Source organism: Camelus ferus, chromosome 11 (assembly GCF_009834535.1).
Source record: "Camelus ferus isolate YT-003-E chromosome 11, BCGSAC_Cfer_1.0, whole genome shotgun sequence".
Lineage (NCBI taxonomy): Eukaryota > Metazoa > Chordata > Mammalia > Artiodactyla > Camelidae > Camelus > Camelus ferus.
The window spans coordinates 8,629,474-8,647,103 of NC_045706.1; the positions used below are offsets into that span (position 1 = coordinate 8,629,474).

Consider the following 17,630-nt stretch of genomic DNA (forward strand, 5'->3'; position numbering starts at 1 on the left):
CTGAGGTCCCAGCACAGTGAAATGAGGACCTCCAAACTAAAACAAACAAGCAAAAAAACAAATCCAGACTCAGGTAAAGAGACTTTATTCAAAATGGTTATAGCAGTAAGTAGAATGATCCAAACACAAGACTGGCAAGTATCTAAAGCTTAGGAGTAAGAAATTTTTCTTGGTAAGGGAGGGACAGAGGCCGGAATGGATGGAGGGGAGGGACGGGATGAGCAGGTGTGATCAGACAGGTGACCAGGAGATGTCTCTCCTCATGTCTGCTGATTCCAGAACAGTCTTCAAGGAATGTTGTTCCCACTGGCAGTGCACCCTTAGGCGTGAGGCAGAGATCGCTAACCTGTGGGATGGAGAGCAGCTTAAATAGCGTTTGGTTAAGTCAATTTAACAAGCATTCTCTTCTGATTGCTATGTGGGGGACGATTTCCGCTAGTCATTAACGAGGGAAAAAAATTCACTTTTGAGGGACTGTGTCTGGTTTGTTCTCACTTACATTACATACATGCATTCATATGTATGTTTGTATCATTAATATTTTTATAGTGAATGTAATATAAACTTCCGATAGTGTACTACATTTATGTATTCTGTATATCTATACATATATCTGCTATATAGCCACCTACTTCCTATATACCTACATGTGTGACACATACATACATTTTGTACAGTATACAATGTGTAATACACATTCTAAATAAATATACTGGGAAATACCAAGGGGATTTTAATAAGATCAAGAAGGGATATTTTATATTTGAGAGGAAACTGTCACTTCATCAAGATGTAAAGTCAAATTTGTGAAAGAATTTTCATTTCAGATCTTCCCATCCCCAAGATGTGAGGATGCAGAAATGCTGGGTTAGCAATGGTGGGTGTTTCTGGAGAGGCTCCCTGGGTCACAATGACACGCTCACCTAGTGATGGTCAACCTTATTTCAAGAGTCATGTAGACAGACTCAGCTCCAACACAGCCATGCGGACAGGGGAGGGCACGTCAGTGGAATGCTGCCCCCTCCTACCTACCTTGTGGATTCTTAAAGAAAATGATCTCATAGGAGGAAGCTGGGTGGTCAGATTGTCTGCTGTACTTGACTGTCATGACATTGGAAGAAGATCTATACTCCAAGTTTAGACCTTTACAAATCTTCCCATAGCTGTTAGATTCTGGTGGTCCATCTAGAATTTCCACATACTCTTTATTACAAGTGAGGCTGTTGGGGCAGAGGAAAGGCAGGTGTCACCTTTTGGAATCATGGTCCTTCCTGCAGGTGGCCTCCTCGACCTGGGCCTGGACACAAGCTCACAGCTTTGTTCACGAGACATTCCAGGCCTGGTGTCCCCACGGAAGGAGAGTCATTTTCTGAGGAAATAACAGTCACCCAGGACCCTCCCACTTCCACAACAGGACTTCCCCTCCACCTGGGCTGCAGGTGACTTCCCCATGTCCTGGGAAGCCCTCTTTAGGGGTCAGGGAAGTCCAGGCAGGACTCTGGGATCAGGAGCCACTGTCGTTCTGGCCCCTTGAGCATCAAAATACAGCCAATCCTGTGGAACGTTTCCTTGGGCAACAACCACTGTGTCAGGTGAGGGGCCCAGACAGGAGTGTGTGATGCCACTCCTGTTTCACCCTCCACATCCCTGTCAGGTGGGGCCCCACAACCCCAGCTTGGCCTCCAGGCCCAGCAGAGGGGAGAGAGGCGTCCATCTCCACCTCCTGTGGGCAAAGTGCACCTTGGATTGAACAGTCCTGTTGAGGGCTCCCATCTCTTCCTTCTCCTCATCAAGACCTGATCCCCAGCCTGTCATCCTCACTCAGCCACCAGCATGTCTCCCACACAGGAGGGAGCACCAGTCCTCTCTGGTTGAAAACAAGACAGGGGGGACAGCTTACCGGGTCACACACCTGGCACTCTTAATACTAGCTTGCTCTGGGCCAGACTGATTCCTTCCTTGGTGCTAAAAATACTGAGACTTGAAATCATCTTTGAAGAGTTCCAAAGGACAATGAGAGGAAATTTTCAGAAGAATCCGTCCTCAGAAATGCCTGATTCCTTCACCCCTGGGCTGTGGTTTGGGTAGATGGTCTAAGCCCTATTGTGAGGCAGGCATCTCTAGGTAGTCCTCATCCACTGAGCAGCTCCTGAACCTCGTGGGAGTCCTGACCCCGTGGAAGGTTTGAAGGGGAAGGGGCCCTTAGTCACAAGATAACATCACTTGTCACAGCCACCACCATGAGCTGTGTCACTTGATCAGCAACTGATGGGAGTCTAGCTCTCCTGTTCAAATATATGAAGACTAAATTGTTATAGAAATGTTGTAATTTATTGCTACATTGGAAATGCCTCCAATGGCGGTATCACTTCATTCACTTTTTCCATCATCATTCATTCATTCATTAGTTTAAAAAAATTACTTGACTCCCCCAAAGAGAAGACTCCCTTTATCATACACACAAACTCAGACATAGGCAGGAGTGATGTTATGCTGTAAATTCCACCTGCAGTTTTGCATGGGTTAATGGATGGCACACAAATCAGAGAAAATCTGTTCACCTATTGAGAGAGTCAGAAAATGTGTTATGGAAAAGTTCATCTTCAGGTGAAATCATGATACAAAATGAGGCCCCTATGCAGCAGCAGGTGAGTCGGGTGGAGGTGGAAGGATGCATTTCAAGCAGAGGGCAGTGTGGGCAAAGGCTTGGAGCTGCCCAGGGGCCTGGTGGGTCCACAGCTCCGTGTGTGATGGCTCAGCTCAGAGATGGGGCAGAGGGGAGAAGAGATTAGAAGGGAGGGGAGACTCAGCTGTATCATGAAGGAATCTGAATGCCACACAAGGAGACTAAAGTTTATTTAGATAGCACAGGGACATTGAGGGGTTTTCAGCAGCGAGTGATATGGAGTCAGGATGTGTCTAGACGTGTGTACCAGATGGTACAGGGAGAACTGGAAGAGACCAAGATGGACACCTTCCCATAAAACTATAGCATCAGCAAAGAAAACTCACAGCCTCAGCACTCACCGGAGATGTGGTATGTCCACAGCAACTTGGAATTCTGGGTCCATCTCGATGGTCCAGACACATTCAGTGTTTGGTCCGTAATAGGTAGCAATAATTCCATATTCTGTTTTGATGACTCCCCCACAGTCACGATGTCCTCCAACACAAGAAAGGACTCAGGTGCCCGGAAGCAGCACCAGGGCCACGAGGACATGTGCCATCCCTGGGCCCCGCAACCCTGCTGATCATCCTCACTCTCTAGTTCCCGCCACCACAACCCAACACCCACCATCCAAGTCTGGATGACGCACAAAAAGGTAGTTTTCATGTTTCACTGTTTTCAGAGTCTTAAAGGGACCCATATTCATCACTACACTGTTTTGACAGCTGTAAAATGGAAGAATTGAACACTTCTTCAAATACATTTTTTAACGAATGAGGATTAGACAGTATTTCCTCTGGAGTGTTTAGGATCAAATGAGTTCATGTTTATGCCTCGACCTGCAGATCATGATGTAAATCAGTCAGTTTATTGAAAAGGCACCCACATTAGGAGGAAACCTTTCCCCTCTGGCCAGCATCCCTCCTCTGCACTCACTCCCTCTCCAGTCTATGCGCTCAGTCCTGACACTGAAGATGTGATGCCCTTCAGCCCCCACCAGACTCCAGCCATCTGGAGGAGGCTCCATCCTCCTGTGACACCTGCTCCGTGGAGAGGTGGCTCCTTTCCCTGCCTGGTGAGGCTGTGGGCAGGAGGGCAGAGGAGGCCCCCTGGGCTGCGGAGGAGGTGTGGTGGGGAGGGAAGGGGAGGGTGGAAGCCCTGAGAAGTCAGGGGAGAGGGAACTTTAGGGATTGAGAAGAGTGGAGCACACGGTCAGGTTCAGAAACACCAAGTTCTCTTGACCAAAAAGGCCAGCAGATACTCGCGCTTCCAGGAGAGTCATTTGAACTTCAGTCCCAAAGCACATCTCTGTGTGGGAAGCAGGAAATGGTGAAATAGTGTGTCTGCACTTACTGGGGTACCAGTCATTTGAAATCGCTGTGGCTGAAAAGACATCAAAAGAGAAGAACAAAAAGAAAAGTTGGAAGTTACTGATGAATCAAGGCTTGAGCACAGACCATGCCCAAGCTGTGAGGAGGGGCTGAGTTTCAAGGGATGGGGCTGAGACCGGGAGGAGAGAGCGTGGCTGTCCTCCAGCCCAGAAGAACCTGGTCCCACAGGGGAAGGGCAGGAAGAGGGTCTGGCGCTCAGCCGTCAAGGACTCGCTCAATTGACTCCTTTCTCCTCATTTCTCCAACCCCACTGAGTCTACTGCAATGGTTCAGTCTGGAGCCAAGTCAGAAGTCGGCTCTGAGGAGGGAGATTAACGAGTCCCAGTTTTCCCCAGAATTTCCCAGTTTGAGTGTTGTAAGTCCCCTCTCCTGAGAAACCTCTCAGTCCTGACCAAAGCAAGACGTTTGATCACCCTAATTAACCTGAACTTTTCATGTAAATTCTTTATTTAGATCAATGATCAACTTGGTGATGGATACAATGAATTGAATAAAATTTTCAGCTGAAGAGGAATGAACCATCTTAATGTAAGAAAGTTTCACTGTATCAGGGACCTGAGTCAGGTGCTTGGATCAAGACCCCGATGACAATCACACCCCTACCAGGGCTGACGTACCCTGAGGCTTGTCCTCCTGAACTGACCAGTGGACACAGCACAGCTCAGGAATCAGAGGGCCCTGGGTCACAGCCCTGTGGCCACGAGAGCTAGATGGCTTTGGACAATTTATTTACTCTCCCTAAGCCTCAGTCCATTCATCTGTAAAATGGGAATTTAATAGTAACTGCCCTGCTAGGTTCTGGAGGATAATCCATACGTACTTGGCTCCGTGCCCAGCCCGGGGACGTTCTCGCTAAGTTACCCGCCACTGTCAGCGCTTCATGACAATCATTTCCTCCCCCAACCAGATACTTCTTTCCTCAGTAAATAGGAATCAACAAATGCTCTGGAAACTCTTTGACCATGAATGTCAACCAGGACACTGGAAGTGCCTCTCCAGCTGCCCTTCCTGGACCCTGAGGTAGCTTTGGACTGGGGGGCCCAGTGAAACCTCCCCACCCCAGGGTGTCCATCAATATTACTTGGAAAGATATAAACAGAGGTTTGCGTGAAGGCAGACCTCACGGGAAGAATCCAAACACCCGTGTCACTTCCCGGGATGTCTGCGTCCTGGACCCTCATCTACGGGGAACTCCTCTGATCTGGAATCTGACGTCCAGGCTTTGAAACAAGGAGAACATGAGGCCCCTTGTGGGACCCCACAACGTGCCACCTTCGCGTACTGACGATTTGTCAGAAGGCACTTGAAACACAGCAGATGCAGGAAGGGCTGTGACGCACCGCTTCCACCGGCAAGCCGCGCACGGCCTCTCCCGGGAGCGGGAGCGGGGGCGCGGCGGCCGGCCTGCACCAGCGGGGGAGGACGCAGGAGCCCGCGGGCGGCTGACGGGGTCTGCGCTCACGCCCCGCCCGCCTCCCCCTTTCCTCCTCTCGGCCCCCCGCACAGCCCTCACCGCCCACAGCCGACCGCCCCCAGCCCCAGCCCTTTGTCCGTCATCTTCTTCCCAAATGTCTAAAAGGCATAAGGGTTCCTACTCTGGTCGCTTCTCCAGCTCTTCCTGGTTTGTGAAGACCCCGGGCCCAGGGACAAGGAAAGACTTGGTACAATGTGCGCTCTTCTCCTGTGCTACTAAGTCACCTTAATTCTTAGGCTCCGCAGAGACCCTGAGAGGGAGGAGGAGAGCTTTTTCCTCCCCTGCAGCTCAGATTAACAGCCAAACCCCCCTTCAGGCTGTGAGTCCCCTCAGGGGACACTCCTGCTTCCGCCGTGAGCGCCCCCACGTTTGCACACGGTGTATATCCACGGGCCTCTCAGGGCTCTGGCAGCCCGCCCAGCGGCCCCCAGGGCGCTGTCAGCCCTCAGCAGAGGCTCAGAGAGCCCGGGGACTTCATCAGGTCGCACAGCGTTGAGTCTCTCAGGCTGCGAGCCAGTCCCCCCTACTTCTTAGCAAGCTGCCCATTGCTGCTGACCTCACCCGAAACAATAAAGCATGTGTGATTGCCTCCAGCCACGGCGTCAGGGCGCCGTGGTCTGTGGTTTGGAGGCCCCTTGGATTGCGCTGATCTGCACCAAAGCCTTTAAGCTGCTATCTGGGAGGGACAGGTGACAGGTCCTCCCCATCTGGCTAATAGCCTTCACCAAGGAGGGCAGACAGAGGAGGGCACTGGGTTTTGAATGTATCTGGCCAGGTGGGTAGAGGAGTGGAGGAGAGGGGAGGGTGAGGGGAGCAGGGACAGCAGATGAGTGAGAAGAGGACGAAAGAAGGAGCAGGAGAGAAAAGGGGGAAGGAAGAAAAGAAGGACAGAGCAGGACAGAGAGAGCGAACGAGGGAGAAAGAGATCAAGGTTTCCCTGAAGAAATGGACGCCTTTTTCCCTCCCAGCATCCGGAATCAGAGCTGGTCCCCCTGCTGAATTCACTGCAGTCCCAGCACCCAGCTCTCTGTAGGGCGAGTGCCTCTCCTGCCAGTGTGAAGGAAAAGCCCAGCTGGGCTAACAAGCTGAGTCACAAATCTAAGTGTGATAAGGGTTGGTTTACTGATCTAAGTTCTGCCGGGCTAACTCATAAATCTGAAGTTTAGTGTCAGTTTACTGGGCTAACAAGCTAACTCGTAAATCCAAGCTCAACAAGTGTCAGTAACGTGATCTGTTCCAAATTGATAAGCTCCAGTGTACTGATTCCTTGCTTTTTGTTGTTTGAGCCTTATTGCCTAATAGCCCCATATTTGTAATTAACCCTGTAAAACCTCATGTGCACGTCTTGGAGGTGCTCAGAGCTTCGGAGCAGAAGCCCCTCTGAGCCCGCAGGCGTAATAAATCTGAGTACTCCAGCCCTCTGAGTGGTGCTTGTTTCTTGGCTGGCCTGTCATTTCCATAACACCAGGACACCCTCAGCCCCTGCTGGGAGCTGCTGTTTCCTGCTGTTCATCCCTGAACCTGCTTTGCCGCCATGTCTCAGTCCTTGGGGACAGAGGCAGAGAGATCCCATCTGCTGTGGGGCTTCTCCAGGGACCCCATGTCCCCCTAAGGTGACCCCTCCAACTCAGTTCAAGCCAGGGTCCCCCCTCCAGCACCCACCCAGTCACACCTCAGAAAACACCTCCACAGCAAAGCCACATCTGATTGACCTCATCCCTGTCTGATCTGTGCCCCGCTGCCCCACAGGACATCCCAGGGTGCGTTTGCTTAAGGCAGGAGGGAAGCAGGGAGCCAGGGAGGCCCATGAAACAAATATCCAAACAGGGACAGGGGAGCTCAGAAAATATTTATAAGACCTGGTGGCCTCAGCCCCTGGATCCTGGGCATCCTGCTGGCCCCTCCCCCGCTGCCCAGGGTGAGGGAGGCAGTTTGTTGGAGGGGAGTATTTTGAAGACTATCACTCCCAGAGCTTCTTTGTCAGCATCAATCAATTTCTACAGAATCCCTAGGCTGGACAGGAAGCAGAGAGGGGCCCAGGACCCAGGGACTCGGGGCCAGGCTTTACCTGTACTGAGCAGCAAGGCCCAAGGGATGGCGCGGGACAGCTTCATCTCAGCAGGCCTGGCAGCAGCCCCAGGAGCGAGCCTGGCCCTGGGCCCAGGCTATATAGACAGCTGCTGCCACCTGGTCCCCGCCCCTCCCCCCGGGGCCCAGGCCAGCAGCGCTGCAGGAGCTCAGGGCCCCGAGGGAGCCCTGGTTTCAGAGGGAAGGGCGGGACCTGCTGTCACCACTGGTCTCCCTCAGACTCTCCCTGTGTCCTCTCTCACCTGGACTGGGAAGCGTGGCCAGTTTCTTCTCCTCCTCTCCTCTTTCTGTGGTCCTGGGTGAAGGGTGACAAGTTGGCCACAGGCCACCGGGCCCTCCTGTTTGGGGACCCTCCCGCCTGGGGTTAAGGTCCAGCACTTCCACCTCTATGAACCTGCGTAAGCCTCACAACAGCTTGGACAGGGGAGGAACGGGGACCCAGAGACCAAGGGACAGGCCCACGTCACAGGGTGACAGTGACAGAACCAGGATGAGGTCTGACCTCCTGGCTGCCTGGTGTCTCTGGGAGCCCTCCTGTGTCACTCAGGGCGAAGGCACATGAACAGCCCCCCGTCTGCTCCGGGTGAGAGTCAGCACTGGAGGGGCAGCTGTGGTACATATCAGCCCATGTGTGGTGTGTCCCCAGGTAGGACATGTGTACGTATTTGCTCTATACTTAAAATATTGAGACCACAAGGCTCATTGCACAGAGTGTCACACACACTTATAACCCAGCAGAACTGCCTGTGGCAACAGTCTGGCAGATTTTCAACAGTTTACACAACACTCTCCGTGCTGCTCCGTGTTCCACTAGGTGTCTACCCAAGGAAATGAAAACGTATGCCCACGCAGAAACTTCTGCATAAATATTCATAACAGATTTATTTATAAGAGACAAAGAGTGGAAACAACCCAAACATCCATCCACTGATGAATGGATACATAAAAGGTGGTCTGTCCATACAGTGGAAGTCACTCAGCATAAAAAGGAAAGGCGACCTAATTGTCTTGCAAGGAGCATTACGAATCACACCCACCGGGAGTAGGTGAGTGTCCCTGTTCCTGACATTAAAGAAGTCTGAATTTTACCAAATCTTTCAAAACTCCTTGCTGATTAAAAATGCTTCAAATATTTTTTTAATGGACGTTTCTCCATTTGCCAGTGGACTTGGTCTCTCCCTACATTTCTAGTCCCTCTGCAGCTCTTTGTGAAATGCCTGTTCATCCAAATCTTTTGGCCAACTTTCTGTTGTTACTGCATCACTCAGCTTTTTCATACAGATTTTGGAGGACTTCCTGTCCTCTCCAACCCACATCTTTATTACAGAGGCCCTAATGGGTTCACAACATGAAGGAGATTCTGGCTCAAGCAGAACACAGGGAAGCTGCCTTGAGCCATCTGGTCACTCAGAGCTCTCCTGGCGGATGAATAAAGGAGGAAGCAAATTAGAACATTTTCTTCCACTGAGAATACAATGTTAACTCTACCTTAGTGGTTAAAGTCCCTGGTTATTACTACTGCAAAATGCAATAGTTCCTTGTAGTTCTCCTTTGATCTAGAATCTCCCTTTTCTGATGTTTCCAGGCACTTCTTACAGTCCCTTGCCCTCAAAACACTCCCTGGCCCTGGCCTGCGGGGAGGACAAAGGGTCTCCCCAGTTGGGTAAATGTCCAGATGGAGCAAACAGGGGAACCACGGGGAGAAGGCAGCTCCTCATCCTCCATCCCAGCCCAAGGAGCCTGCCTTCAGCTCCAGCGTGTCAGGCCTGCTCCTCCCAGCAGCGCCCGAGCAGGGCTGTGGCCACCTGGGGAGAAAAAGCAGGCACAGTCCCTTTGCCAGGGGACACTCAGGAATCAACGTCCTAGGTTCCTAAAGTCACAACATCCTCTGGAGGACACTTATAGGTCAACAGCAGATTTTGAGATTTTGTGTCCCTTGGATGTTTGTCCCTAAATGTCACACTAGTTTCTGAGGGCCCTGAACCAGCCCGGTTTCTCCCCTTCTAGGCTCCTCCCTGTGCACGGCCCCTGCCCCTCTTTCCTCTCCTCCGTGAGATGCAGCAGTTGTCTCCACTTTGCCCCTGAGTGTCCTCCATCCCGTCAGAGCTTCCCAGCCACTCTCTCTCTGCACCGTCCCCTGGATTGGTGTTCTCTCCCCCCAGCACCAGGCTCTCACTCTCACGGAAGGACTGAAGGGTGTGTTGGGCAGTGTGTAAGCTGCCCCCCAGCATGGATTCCCTCCGTGTTGACAGGGAACCACAATTTCATTCAGTTTCTGTTCCCGCCTGCCTGTCCCGTGGGCCTTGGGAGAAGCTGAGCCCAGACCCAGCTCTGAGAACTGGCCTCAGTGGTGGATGAGGTGCTGTGAGTGCCACCAGGAGGCTCCCCATCCTGGTCAGTAATGGTACAGGAAGGAGCATGTCCCCCAAACGGGCCAGTGAAGTGAAGGAAAGGTCTGGCTGCAGGGGAGCGGGGACATGTCTGCTCTCCACTTCCTACCAGCTGAGAGTGAAGCCAGCTCACAAGGGAGGCAGAGCAAGAGGATGGTGGGGATGCCAGTCCAGAGCCACCGGGCACCTTCACCCCCAAAGCCTGCACTCTCCCAGCTGCAGGGTCATCCCCTGGCCTTGATGTTTAAGGCATTTGAGACGGGGTTTCAGTCACATGCAGCGCAAAACATCCTTACTCCTTCCAGGTCCCATGTATCCAAGAACAGAGAGGACATCAGAGAGTCATTAGAGAGACTTTAGAAAGAACACTCTATCTTTTGTTGGAGCCCCCCAAGCTGAGCAAATCTGCTCTTGCTCTGACTTTCTTGTGGAGAAAAATCTGAAATGAAAAAAACCTCCAATACAGTGTTGACTAAAGGTGACGACATTCTGTCTCGCTCTTAGCTTTAATAAAATTCTTCCTGAAGTCTTCACAGTAAATTAGACCTTTTGCTGGGTGTTTTTTATAGTTGCACCTATGGTATGAAGCTTGTTCCCTGCAGTGACTGGTTTCTATCCGTTTTTTTTTTAAAATATCCATAATAGCTATTGAATTTTATTGGTTCTCTTTTTAATCCATTGAAACCTTAATATAGATTTCATGTTTATTCTGTTAATTTAACACATTACTCGTAAGTGATTTTTTTATTTTGAATTATTTCTGTACTCGGGATAAATCCTTACTTCTTAAGGACATTTTTTACACTACTAAGTGTAATTTCAAAAATTGTATTTTATTTGATGTTATGTTTGTTCTATGTTCTTAAATTTAATTGCCCCCAATTTTCTGTCCTGTCCTGTACTTGCTCATTATTTATATCACATTATCTTTATATCAGATTATTCTAAATTTGTAAAGTAAGCTGGGTCGCTTTTTCAGTTCCTCAAGGATATTATGAAAAAGGTAAAGGTTATTGAAAACACTGATCATTCCTTGTTAAACTGTCTAGAACTATCAACTTTTTGAGAAGAATGCTTTTGATTACTAATTCCACATTTAGGCAAGCGGTAAATATTTATTGAATCGAAGAACCAATGCATGGATGAATGGATAAAAGACTTACTATTAAAGGAATCAGTCTATTACCCATGTGTAATATATTTTGTTGTTGCTGTTCGAGGGGAGGTAATTAGGGTTATTTATTTTTTAATGGAGGTATTGGGGATTGAATCTAGGACCTTGCGCACGCTAGACATGCACTCTACCACTGAGCTATACCCTCCCGCTGCCTAATGATATTTTTGTAGAATTTTAGGTTCACAGCAAAATTCAGAGCGAGATATGGAGGATTCCCACCTACCCCATGTGCCACTCACGCATAGCCTCCGCCTCGCTGATCATTCTCCATGGAGTGGCGCATCTGCTACAACTGATGAACTAACATTGAAACATCATAATCATCTGAAAAGCATAGTTTACGTTAGGGTTCACTCTTGATAGTGTACATTCTACGGGTTTAGACAAGTATAATGACTTGTATGCATCGTTCTAATGTCATACAGAGGGTTTTCACTGCCCTACAATTCCTCTGTGCTCCACATACTCATCTCTTCCGAATTCTCAACCCCTGGAAACCCTGCACTTCTTACTGCCCCTTTAGTTTTACCTTCTCTAGAAGGTCACATACCTACAATTGTACAGTATGTAGCTTTTTCAGATTGGCATCTTTCACTTAGCAATATGCATTTAGGAGTCTTCCACATGAGTTTTCATGATTTGATAGCTCATTTCTTTTTAGTACTAGATAATATTTCATTGTCTGGAGTATCACAGTTTATCTATCTACTCACCTACCAACCATAAAACATCTTAGTTGCTTCCAAGTTTTGGCAATTATAAATAGAGCTGCCATAACATTTTTTTTTTTTTTGCAGGTGATTGTGTGAATATAAGTTTGCAACTCCTTTGGATAAACACCAAGAACCAGAATTGCTGGATGTATACAAAAAGTATATTTAGTTTTGTAAGAAACTGCTAAACTGTCTACCTAAGTGGCTTTTCCACTTTTCATTCCAACCAGCAGTGTATGAGAGATCTTGTTGCTTTACATCTTCAGTGTTGTCAGGACTCCAGATTTAGTCTCTCTTATAGGTTTGTCATGGTATCTCACAGTTGTATTAATTTGCACTTCTCTGATGACATATGCTGTGAAGCATCTTTTTGTCTGTTTCTTTGCCATCTGTATATCTTCTTGGTTTTTCTGTTAAAGTCTTTGGCCCACTTTTTATTTCTTTGTTGAATTTTAACAGTTCTTTGTATGCTTGGAGAACAGTCCACTCTCAGCTATGTCTTTTGCAAACATTTTCTCCCAGTCTGTGGCTTCTCTTCTCATCCCCTTGACATTGCTTTTCAAGTGGCACAAGTGATTAGTTCTAATGTAGTCCCTCTTATCGATTATTTCTTTCATGAATTATAGCCTTAGCTATTTCTTCTAAAACTCATCCCTGTGCCCAGGGTCATCCAGCTTTGCTCCTGTGTCATCTTCTAGATCTCTAGTTCTGCCTTTTGTATTTAAATCTATGGCTCATTTAAAGTTGATTTTTGTGAAGAGCTTTGTGAAGGTCTGAGTCCAGATTTTTTTCCCCCTTTAGTAACTGGACATCCAATTGTTCCAATGCCATTTCTTAGAGAGACTACATTTGTTTCATTTTATTGCCTTACCACCAGATTTCAAAGAAAAATCTATACAAAGAGACCTTGTTAAAATAACTCATCGTGTTTGGTGACCTCATATATTTTAATTACTTTTCTATTCCTGACACTGTTTCTTCTACCAAGTACACAAAGCACTCAGGACTAGCCATTTCTTTGCATTTTCATTTTCATACAGAAACTCCCACGTAGATTTCAAACAAAATTTGTAAGATTTTCTCCTGTTAATCTGCCTTATGGAACTTCAGTTGTTACACCCAGTAGAAGAGTCTGTGAAGGTAAAGGAGACAATTTTCCTCCTTTAACCCAAAATATGCATTTTTTTCTTTTTAGTGCTATTGTATTTGCTTTGCAGTTATTATGTTAGGCACGCAATTTATGATTGTTATAGCTTCTTGCTGTAGTATTGTTTCCATTAATTTTAGTATCTTTATAATTCATCTGTGCATTAAATATTATATTTGGTATTAATATTTCAAATTCATATTTACAGAAGGATGGTTTCTCATTTTCATCACAATTTTAAACCTTTCTGTGTTTTTGTTATGGGATTGCCTCTTGGAATGAAGAATATATTTAGATTTTTTAAAATTTTGTATTTAATAAACTTGTCTTTAAATTTTTATTACAGTGTAACTTACATGCATACATACATATACGTGTATATATCTTAAGTGTGCAGCTAATTTTCAGCATCCAAGAAATCCCATAATGACCACTTCTGGTCACTGAAGCACCTCCCCCGAGTTAACCGTTACCCTGGCTTTGTGCAGCATGAATTAGCCTTGTGTGTTCTGAGCTTCACGTACATGAAACCCTTCAGGATGTATCCTTTATATCTGGCTTTTTTCATTCAATATCATGTTTCTGAGATTCATTGATGCTGCTTTGTTGTGTAGCACATACCATTTGTTCTCATTGTTGAATAGAATTCCTTTATGTGAATGTACGATTTTTTTCACCACTTTTCTCTGGGTACGAGTTTGGATCAGTCTGGTTTTCTGCTCATGGTGCTGCCGTAAGGGTTCCAATACCATTTCTGAGTGATCAGACGAAAGTATTTCTATTTGCTACATAGTGAGAAGTAGAATTATAATGTACACTTTTATCATTTTAACAGATACTGTCTAACAGTTTTCCAAAGTGATTACTAGAACCGTTTATCATCCCACCACCTATACATAATAATCTGTATTTTAATTTTATATTTAAATATTGAATTAAATACTTGAGTTTATATTTTAATAAAATCCATTTATTTTTACTATGATCACATATATATTTTGACCTATTTCTTCATTCTTGTGTTTATTTTGAATCTTTTCCTTAAGTTCTTTTTTGTCCTCTTCATGCCTTCTCTTAACTTTTTAAAGAGTTCTATTTTTCCTTATTTTCTTTTAATGACTTGGAGAGAATTTTACATTTTTAGTGGTTACGTTAATAATTAAAAAAAAACACTATCATAATTATAGTTTTCTTTCTAATAAAGTCTACAGTTATTTCACACCTAGAGTGTCCTTCAAAATACACAGAATTGACCACGCAATAGCCACTCACTGAGTAACTCCCATCTTGTCACCATGATGAGGTTTTTTAAGCTGATCATTTAACCCATCAAAAGTTGGTCTTTGGGCAGTCAATGCATAATTAAAGATAAACTATTTTCTTAAATTTTATGCTTACTATTGTTCTTACATTCTCTCTGAACTTTCCCTCTTTCAGAACTCTTTTTTTTTTTTTTTTTTTTAATAATTCTCCTAGTGAAGTCAGTGGATGGTGAGCACGTTTTGTCTTTGGTCATGTCACTCTGGTTGGGTTTGAAGTTCTAGCGTTCTGGTTATTTTGTCTTGCACCTTGAAGGTGATGTTTCATTGTCTTCTGGCTCCTGTGATTGCCGATGAGAAACTAACTGTTTAGGTACCATTTCTTTGTATACAATCTGTATCTCTAGTCAGCAGTTTTAGAGTTATAATGCAATGCATCTCTTAGGACATTTATTTTTATTTCTGAATCTATCCTACTCAGAGCCTCTCCAGTCTGAGGATTCATAATTTCCATCTACTCTAGAAAATTTTGCCAAAACTCATCAAGTATCTCTTATCTGAATTCCATCCCCCTCTTCCCTGTGAGTTGCTATAGAATGAATTCTGATGTCTCTCAACCCATCCTCCATATTTCTTTCATTAAAAGAAACTCTTTATCTTCTCTTGTAGCAGTACATTAATCCCAAAGTTTCCTCCAAATCGTTCATTTGATCTTGGACCATGTACCGCCTATACTGTATCCCGTGTATTCCAGTTTTTATTTCCATGACTATACTTTTCATTCCTGACATTTCTAATTAATTTCTTTGCTCAGCCACCTGTTCTCTTGCTGATGTGCAGCAACTAATTTTTTCCTCTTAAAATAAAATTATAGCACCTTTGTTCTTCCTACGCACCTTTCCTTCTCATTTCTTCCTGGTGTGCAGTAGTCAGACACAGGTCAGTCAGAGGTGACCGGGAGGAGTGCCAAGGAGACACACCTCAGCATTGTGTCCAGCAGTGCCCAGGGACACAGAGTGCTGAAGGAGAAGGAGGAGCAGTGAGGCGCGGAGGCAGCGTGCCTGCAGGCTCAAGTTCATAGGACGCTGGGGCTGTGGTGGGAAGGTGATGGCAGCTGAAGAAACTGGCATTGTTGGGGACTGTTAAACTGAGCAAATTAGTAAGCTGAGTAAGTAAATATGTTGATATTAGGGAAACCAAAGATATTTACAAACATGATTGTGGAAATCATAAGACAGATCTAAGATGTTTGAAATAAAATTGAAATTAGCATATGTTATCATAGAGATACATATATGCACATGTATGTATAGGAACATTGATATAGAAAGTTATAGATGTCTGTATATGATGTGTGTGAAGATACAAATGTACATAAGTATATTTCCCAGCTCTGCCCACTGAGAGGACCTAGAAGCAATGATCTCAGTAGCAATGAGCATGCCAAGCACCACAATTTGATTTCTAAAAATCGTGCCCTGCTTAAAGGAACCAATACTCCTTGGAAAAATGGCTCATTACAAGGGTTGAGGCAGGCAGGGGAAGTTCAAGATGAACCTGGACATCATCTTCTACCAGAAAATAAAGCAATGCACAAAGAATGATGGCGATATGTTCAAAGGACTCAGGAGCCAGCTAGAAGCAGCTCCCATGGTCAAATATGATACAATCTGAATATCAAAATAGATAATGATAATAACGGAGTAAAACCATTGAATAAAACAGAATTAATGAGTGCATATCAGTATTAAGTAGGAAATTAACAATAGATAAGAAAGCAGAAAGGGGAAATGCTCCCTTAGAGTAAAAGGCCAACGAATAATTGTGAAGGAAATGATACAAATACAAAATCATCACTGCATAACTACGTTAGTCTTCCAGGATTTCGGACACCTGTTGTCTGAATTCAAGCAGGAGTCGTCAGTGAAACCAATCCTACAGAGAGAGACTTAAACAGAAGAAGCATAGTTACAAAATCTCAGCTCACCTTCCCCCAAAATGGTAAGCAAATACCAAGGCAAAGATGTGTCCTTGCCCTGGAGGAACTGGACAGCTGCCGACATGAGCGGACACACAAGGTCAAGGTCACCATTGGGGGGATGGGTGGGCCTGATGTGCCCCCTGATGTGATGCACTGAAGGAGCAGAGCACCACTCCTGTGATAATCTTGCTAAGAAACATCTGCTGACCCAGACGAAGAGCCACTCTGTAGCCTGCAAGTCCTGCATCTTGAAAACCATCAAGGACATGAAAGGCAGGTGAGGACTAGGGAATCTGTCGTATTGGCAGATACTTAGGAGACATGAGCCCTGAATGCTGTATGTGCTGCTGGGTGGTGCCTCAGCTGAAAATGAAACCAACATTCAGGGGACAGTTGGTAAAATCCTAATGAGTTCTGTGGCCTGGAACGAGAGGGTATTACCAGAACTGATTTCTTGAATTGGAGATGATGCAGAAAGGCGACTTTGTTCTGACTTATTGAGGAGTAATGGGGCATCTTGTCGATAGCTTACTCTCAAATGGTTTAGAAAATTACTAATGACAACAAGAATAAATAGAGATGGAGACAGGATGATGGAGCAAATGCAGTGAGGGGCTAGTTAGGGGACCTGCTTTAGGGAGATGCGAGAATTCTTTTGTGTTCGAAAATATTTCACAATTACTTAAGAAAAAATAACAAATTATATCTTCAGTGACACCACTGGCTACCTTCAAGGTTCTTATTATAGCCTTTTCAGGTCTGTTCTTAAAATTAGTGTGAAGTGACAAGGTAAACCCACTAAGACAGAAGCAGACTGGTGGTCACAAGGGGCTGGGGGTGGAGGGGAAAGGAGACAAACTTTTAGGGCTGCAGGGGCTTAATTTAGGGCTGGTGGAAATGCATAGGCAGTAGATAGAGGTGGTGGTTACACAGTACCATTATTATACCAAATTCCACTGAAGTACACTTTAAAATGGTTCATTTTATGTTATGTACATTTCACTTAGTTAAAAAATATTTCCCCAAACTAATCCAGAGTGAATTTCTGTCCCAGTTTTTGCTTTCGCTGGCAAACATGCTCAGCATTTCATTCATTTCATGTGTTGTAATTTAGTTTGACAGGTCCGTTTGGAGTGGGATGTTTTAATGAATCTCTGTGTCTCTCTGACCCCCTCCCCTGGCCCTGGCCGCGTCCTCCACCCCCACGCTCTCCTCTCCTGGTCTTAGTGGTTCGACAGTTGCCTCCACGTGGCTCTTTCCTGGGCCCAGAGCCCAAAACCAATGGAAACTTCTGCAGAGATACTGGAGAAAGGGCAGATCTAGTCAGAGATCTAGTCAGAGA

General features: G+C 45.9%; 1 protein-coding gene across 1 annotated transcript; it reads right to left on the minus strand.

Moving 5' to 3' along the window:
• Positions 1–78: 78 nt before the first annotated feature.
• Positions 79–7,660, minus strand: LOC116666952 (spermadhesin-1-like). Its single transcript, XM_032490727.1, has 5 exons — positions 7,602–7,660; positions 4,022–4,051; positions 3,028–3,163; positions 1,033–1,220; positions 79–346 (listed from the first exon to the last, which is right to left on the minus strand). The coding sequence occupies exons 1-5, from the start codon at positions 7,645–7,647 to the stop codon at positions 342–344; spliced, it is 405 nt and encodes a 134-aa protein (XP_032346618.1). The 5' UTR covers positions 7,648–7,660; the 3' UTR covers positions 79–341.
• Between the last annotated feature and the right edge of the window lie 9,970 nt (positions 7,661–17,630).